We start from the raw sequence: 7,551 nt of genomic DNA, 5'->3' as shown, positions 1-7,551 counted from the left end.
TCTTGGGCCTCCCTGTTGCTTCTTTTTCGTGAACCACCGGCCGAGCGCAATCGAGGTAATTAGTTGATCCAGGTCCCCAGAGACGCCGGACTCCTCCTCAGCGCTGCCCAGGGGCCCCCAGCTCTTCGTCTTCGGTTCCACTGAGGCTAGCACTGCCCTCCCTGGGACAAGTTGGGACAGAGTCGCATCACGAGCGCAGAGTACTCACGCCCGGAGGCCCTGCCCACTGGCCAGCTCAGCCAATCGCGGCGCGGGCAGGCGGTGGGGGCAGGGGCGGCCGGGCCGCAAACCAGGGCCTTAAAGGCAGAGTCAGGCACGACCCGGCCAGAACCTCCGGCCTCGGAGACCTGGGGAGAGCTACGTGCGTCCGTGGAGTGCGCCTGCGCAGCTGTGGCAGCCGCAGGTCAGCGACCTAGTCTGGGGCCGAGGCGGGTCAGGGACGGGGACTGGAGGGAGGGATATCCAGGGACTCGGGTGAGGGGGCACGCGCGACCCGCAGGAACGACAGCGTCTGCCCGCCGGCAGTTGATGAGGCTGGGTCGGCGCTCCCTCAAGCTTTGGCAGCCTGAGGTGGGGAAGGGGGCAGGGCTATTTGGTAAACCCAGGGCAGAGCTGACGCCACCCGGGGGGCGGGGGAGGTCCTAGGCCGGTCAGCCTCTGGGAGGTGGCAGGCACAAGTTCGGGTCGGTCGCGGCAGTGTGACCCCCGAACCCCGGGCTAAGGGGCCCGTCGCTCCCTGCGCCGCCGTAAACAGCCTCTGGAAGCGACGGGAGTGTGCGAAGGGCTGGGAGCTGGGCAGCAAGTCCCCGGCCTGGCCCCGCCTACAGCGCGGGTGCGGGCTCAAACCAGACGGGTTCTTTGAGCCCCAAGAGTCTGGCCCTCACCGGGCACGAGAACTGGGGGCTCTGGGCGCCGTCGTGCCACGTGATCGCGTGCCCGGTTTGGAGGGCGAGGGAGGGGGTGTGGGCTACACAGGACAAGGGTAGAGACGGTAGAGCGCAGTGTGCACTCCTGCCCACCTTCTCCTGGGAAGGCTTTTTAGAAAGATTTCAATTTAGGTATAGCAGAGATTCGAAGTCATATCTCACCCCCTGCTGTTTATTAGCCAAGAAGAAAGGTGTGAGGTAGCCATCTAACTCTTTGAGATCCATGTCTGTCCCTACTTAGGATCAGGCGTCCTGATAAATAAAATTCTTGGGTCACCTCCATACGTTCAGTAAATAACCTGGACCAACGGTTTCCTAGTTGTTGCCTTAAGATGCCGACACATAAGTTGTGGCAGAAATTCTTATCAAAACCTCAATTATCATTGCACTCATAGTGAAGTCTGTTTCAATTCCTATAGCACTTGTCAACCTGTTTTTCATTTTGATGGCTGAATCAAATACCTCCACTGTGTTAAGTCTTTGACCTGTTTTTCTCCACCCATATCTTTAGCCTTCTTTCACAGACTTTCCGTAAATATTTGAGAAGATCATTTAAATGTTCTTAGTCCACCATAGTGGCTATAACATCCAGGAGAAAGTAGGATGGCTTTTTTAAAGCATTGGCCTCATCAAATACTAATTCTTTTTCTTTCCTAGGTTTTTGAAACATGAATCCTTCACTCTTCCTGACTGCCCTTTGCTTGGGAATAGCCTCAGCTGCTCCAAAACTTGATCAAATGTTAGATGCACACTGGTACCAGTGGAAGGCAACACACAGGAGACTGTATGGCATGGTTGGTAACATCTGAAAATTTCCAGAGGGACCTCACAGACAATCGTCCATGCTGTTGGAGTTTACAGCCGGAGAGTAGTTTCTGGAGTAGTTGTTTTAGCTTTTATCAAGGCAGGAACTTAATGGCACCTATTTCTGAGTACAGCATGGGCATATTTTCCTGTGTCAGTGTTTGGAGAACAGCTCTCAGAAGTATAAAGCCATCCCTGACAACAGTTTTTCTTTTTCTCTGTCTGCAAATCCATTTGGTGAACATGGGTTGGGTTTTAAATAGAAGTAAAAATGACCAGTTATATGTTTGCATCTAGAATGAAGAAGGATGGAGGAGAGCAGTGTGGGAGAAGAATATGAAAATGATTGACCTACACAATCAGGAATACAGCCAAGGGAAACATGGCTTCACCATGGCAATGAATGCCTTTGGTGACATGGTGAGTGTGGCATGAGTTGCTGAACTTTTTGTGCCTCCTCTTCTCAGTACTTTAGCAAAATAACTTCTTCAACATTTTATTTACTTTTCCTTAAAGACCAGTGAAGAATTTAAGCAGGTGATGAATGGCTTTCAAATCCAGAAGCACAAGAAGGGGAAAGTGTTCCATGAACCTCTCTTTCTTGAAGTTCCCAAATCTGTGGATTGGACTAAGAAAGGCTATGTAACTCCTGTGAAGAATCAGGTATGACAGTATTCAGATTCAGATTTTCTTAAGAATGTTTAGGTATATGGGCTGTTGTTGGTCTTTGTCTTGTAAACTGATGGCTTTTTTATTTTCAGGGTCAGTGTGGTTCTTGTTGGGCTTTTAGTGCCACTGGCGCCCTTGAAGGACAGATGTTCTGGAAAACTGGCAAACTTGTCTCACTGAGTGAGCAGAACCTGGTGGACTGCTCTCGGCCTCAAGGCAATGAGGGTTGCAGTGGTGGCTTAATGGATAATGCCTTCCAGTATGTTAAGGACAATGGAGGCCTGGACACAGAGGAGTCCTATCCATATCTTGGAAAGGTAAAAGGAGCTCCTTATCTTGTCATTACAGCTCTGCTTTTGAACACTTTCAGAGATAACAGACATCTTATTCAGCATTCACATTTTAGATGTAAACTGTCAGAACTGTCATTATAAATTATCAGCTGTTGCACAGGTCTCTGATTAGATGGTTAACATAGCTTGTCTTACTTCTATGTAACGTGAAGAATATGTACACCATTCTGCCTATAATGCATATTTCTCCATAGTGAAAAATTTCTTATGGCCAGGTAGACCTAATTGGTCTTACTGAAGAAATATCTACTAATTTTTCCATTTCAAACCAATCAACAGCATTTTGTTGGGCTGCTTTATAACAAAATTGACTTAGAAATTATTAAGCTGCAAACTGCTGCGTCTTATGGTCCTATAATTCATGTTCCTCATAAGGTGGATGGTAATAATCAAGTCTCTTTCCCTTTATCTTTAAAAGGAAACAAACAGCTGTAAGTATAAGCCCGAGTGTTCTGCTGTCAATGACACTGGCTTCGTGGACATCCCTCAGCGGGAGAAGGCCCTTATGAAGGCAGTGGCAACTGTGGGGCCCATCTCTGTTGCTATTGATGCAGGCCATACATCCTTCCAGTTCTATAAATCAGGTAGGTGTTTTTGTTTTATTATAGAAATTCAGGCAGGGAAAAGTGGAAAATATGACCATGATTGACTCTGGTATGGAGTCCTGTTTTCTAGGACTGTAGAATTTTGAGTGTATGCATTTAATAACAATGATGTTTCCATTTGACATACTTTAAGCATTTTCTCATGATGACAAACTTCATAAATATTTTTAAATGGCTATGTAACTATTCTTCAATTGTTGGTCCCTTTTTCCAAAAGTTTTTTACTATTGTAGTTAGATCTGTAAAGAACCCTGTGGTTCAAGTTTTTTTTTTTTTTTTTGCGGTATGCGGGCCTCTCACTGTTGTGGCCTCTCCCGTTGCGGAGCACAGGCTCCGGACGCGCAGGCTCAGCGGCCATGGCTCATGGGCCCAGCCGCTCCGCGACATGTGGGATCTTCCCGGACCGGGCCAGGAACCTGCATCCCCTGCATCCGCAGGCGGACTCTCAACCACTGCGCCACTAGGGAAGCCCAAGTATTTTTTTGTTTTGTGCTGTTTTCTTAGTTGGCATTCAAGGAGTAGAAAGGATTATGCTAATTAATATTAGTAGTTAGTAGTTGAATGCCTAAATCACCTTAACCTTGATAACTAGGTCTTATTATTGGAAATACGTTTTAGGTAGAAAATATATCTAAGATTTTGTTGAATTTTGTTGATTTCTAGTGAGTTAAATTTTTCTTTTTCCTTTTCATCAGCCGTTACTATTTTTGGTCAAATATTTAAGTCTTATTTGGAATTTGTTTATGACATTTCACTGAATTTTGAGATACTTCTCTTAATTGGTTGGTAGCTTGGGTTACTGTCATGTGTCACTTGGAACTCCTCACCCTAACGTTGAATTTTACTCTCCCAGGTATTTATTATGATTCAGAATGCAGCAGCGAAGACCTGGATCATGGTGTTTTGGTGGTTGGCTATGGCTTTGAAGGAACAGATTCAAATAACAATAAATTTTGGATTGTCAAGAACAGGTATAAAACTCCAAATGTTATATTTATATTTTAGATTGAAAAGGGAATCCTTATTTGGAAGCAGTATTTGATTCCAGGTCCAAAAAAGCTCAATTTTGAAATCCCAGAAGTCTTTCTCCCACTTAAACACAGAAATACTGATATGTGATTATAAGATTCTGTAGCAAGTTTGTTGGGGTTATTATTATGTATTTGTAACATTGCATTTCTAAATTCTGAAAATTTTCTTAATTCAGAAACACATCCAGCCCCAGGGGTTTCATATAAAGGATTTTGCACCTGTAGAGTTGAGGGCTGGTTTCCTTTTTCTGTCTCTAATTTTTGAACAAGGAGTGGTGGGCAGAAACATCTGCCTCTGCCCATTCTTTAAGTCTGAAAGATTGTCCAAGAGTCCAGTGGCCTCTGTGCATCCTTTCTGATAATCATTTGATATCCTGTCATTGCATTCTACTCCCAGCTCTCAGAGGTCTTTGAGGGTTGTGAGGATCAATTTTCACAGCTAAAGTTCTTTAACTGAGATGAGCCTGAGGAGACAGACTGCTACATTGGAATGCCAGTTCTGCCTCAGTTTCCTATCTTAAAAAGTTAAGATAAGGACCCACAGGAGTTAATATACTTATAAATATATGTAACAGAACTTAGAATAGTACCTGATACATGCTATGCACTATTTTAATTATTAGTTATTATTATTAATGAAGGTAATATGTACTCGATGCTTTGTATAAAATGGAAAACATGTTCTTCTTTCAGTTGGGGTCCAGAATGGGGCTGGAATGGCTACATAAAAATGGCCAAAGACAAGAACAACCATTGTGGAATTGCCACAGCAGCCAGCTATCCCATTGTGTGAGCTGATGGATGGTGATAATAGAGAACTTGAGGACAGCATACCTGGAGGAATTTTATCTTAAAACTGGCCAAACCCTTATTGTATAAGATAAGATACGGAACCATTGAGGATCCAAGTTGTGATTTGAATTCTGTGACATTTTTATAAGGGTTAGATGTTACCACTACTTTTGTGTGTGTGTGTGTGTGTGTGTGTGGTACACGGGCCTCTCACTGTTGTGGCCTCTCCCGTTGCGGATTACAGGCTCCGGACGCGCAGGCTCAGCAGCCATGGCTCAGGGGCCCAGCCGCTCCGCGGCATGTGGGATCTTCCCAGACCGGGGCATGAACCCGTGTCCCCTGCATCGGCAGGGGGACTCTCAACCACTGCGCCACCAGGGAAGCCCCAAACACTACTTTAATTACTGTTATAAATAGCTTTATAATGTTGAAGACTCATCGCTTAACTCTAAGACTTTTGAATTTTCATTTTTTAAAAGGATACATAAAACTTTACCTTTTACAATAAATTTTAATTCAACACGTAAAGGTGGAACTTTCTCTTTTTAATGCATTAACTTGTAGTAGTTGGGGTATATAATTGGGCTGTAAAGACATAACTGAATGTGCAAATGATTCATTAGGAGAAAGACACTGGGTGGCTCTGCAGATATTCTAGTTATAAATATGCAGATTTTATGTCAACCATGTTACCTAGTGTTCCCAAAAGTAAATTTAATGGTTGTGATTAACAAATTTCAGGTGCTTGTTAGTAACTGGAGAAATCTGTTCAAGATCCATAAGAAATGAGGCTGGCCTAGAAAAATAGTCCTCTGGCCTCAGAAGATTGATGAGAGATCACTAGGTCAAACTTGGGCTTAGCTACCTAATCTCTGAATTAAAAAACTCAGAAAGGAACAAAACAGCCCAAGCATATGGTTACACAGATAGTAAATACAAATAACAGTATTTTTGTATATTTAAAAGATGGGAAGGAAATATGCCAAACTTCTGGGTGAATTAGGGACGATTATTTTCTTTAACCTGTTCTGCAGAAACCACGTATTTTTATTAGAAAAAAAAATAGTAAAAATATACCTACATTCTGCAAGCTGAAGAAGCACGTGTATATGTTTTAAAAAATCTCATGTTCCCAATCAAGGAAATACAAGGAATAAACTGCAGAAATATTTAATCCAGCCATAATCCATTGTGAAGGGAATGAGTGATGGAGCACAACTGGAGCTTTATATCCCACAAAACCTTCACTAGCCTTTGTCCACAGCCATTTTTGGAAAACACAGTCTACCACATGCAGTCAGGGATTCCTTCATCTTACATTACAGCAGCAGGCTAGCTCAGAGTGCTGTGTACAGCATCCTGGAACAACTAAAGACTAAGGAAACATCTAGGTGCTAAATTGAATGAAAGTATGGTGGCTTTTTATTTAATAAAAGTTTCAAGTCTGTCAAATCAGAAGACCCCCCCGCAGATGTCTAAATTATATTTTAGTATATTTGGTGTTTCTATAACTTTCAAATATATTAAGCTTGCAAAAAGTTCCAAACCGTATCTATCATCTAACAGGATTTTTCAAAGAAGCCAATAGACTTGAAATAAATAGAACTGGAAACAAATTTGATCATCACAAAAATCTGAAGTACAAACTTAACTACCAGTATTATTTATAGTCCAGATATCTAAACAGTTCCTTATTATAGTTAAATTGCAAAGGAAATAGGGAAAGGTGAGAGAGAATTCAGCAAATGTGAGGAAGGAACTGGCTTACATGGGTATGTAGCTCTAAAACTTGGGCACCTTCTTAGGGGAGGGAAAAGGCTCCGTAATAAGGAAATCTCCATTCATAGCACGTATTTCAATCAGTATCTCCAAGGTACGTTTACAAAATCTTAAAAGCAATTATAGCCTGCCTATTTCTGTTAATGGTTGGTGATTGACGAAAGTTAGAGTAATAAGACCACGTTAGGTGTTTTGCCTGTAAAACTTTAATTTGGCCATGTTTCCTAATCTCAGTTACCTTTTGACTGATATAAAAGTCTGAAAAGCAAGGCTTCCCTGGTGGCGCAGTGGTTGAGAGTCCACCTGCCAATGCAGGGGACACGGGTTCGTGCCCCGGTCTGGGAAGATCTCACATGCCGTGGAGCGGCTGGGTCCGTGAGCCTGTGCCTCCAGAGCCTGCGCTCCGCAACGGGAGAAGTCTGATAAAGCAAAACAAAAAAACAAAAAAAAACTTCTGGGATTTAAAAAAGCAAATATTAGTGGTATCCCATCACTTCACTTTAATCATGGAATTTCACAAATGTCCATGATCATCTCTATTTTTAAATAAGTTAGTAAGAAACTATTACCAAGAGCTGCTCCATGGTCTCGT

General features: G+C 43.1%; 1 protein-coding gene across 1 annotated transcript; it reads left to right on the top strand.

The window, feature by feature from the left end:
* Nucleotides 1–290: 290 nt before the first annotated feature.
* Nucleotides 291–6,334, top strand: LOC309823901 (procathepsin L). The gene is made up of 8 exons (XM_082656552.1): nt 291–403; nt 1,584–1,720; nt 2,028–2,150; nt 2,247–2,393; nt 2,492–2,716; nt 3,171–3,336; nt 4,211–4,328; nt 5,082–6,334. The coding sequence occupies exons 2-8, from the start codon at nt 1,595–1,597 to the stop codon at nt 5,179–5,181; spliced, it is 1,005 nt and encodes a 334-aa protein (XP_082512678.1). The 5' UTR covers nt 291–403; nt 1,584–1,594; the 3' UTR covers nt 5,182–6,334.
* The last annotated feature ends 1,217 nt before the right edge of the window (nt 6,335–7,551 follow it).

The sequence above is a fragment of the Grampus griseus genome, assembly GCF_964374135.1.
Source record: "Grampus griseus genome assembly, chromosome: 6".
Taxonomy (NCBI): domain Eukaryota; kingdom Metazoa; phylum Chordata; class Mammalia; order Artiodactyla; family Delphinidae; genus Grampus; species Grampus griseus.
Note: the sequence above shows the minus strand (reverse complement) of the source record. Positions and strands in the feature narration are given on the sequence as shown.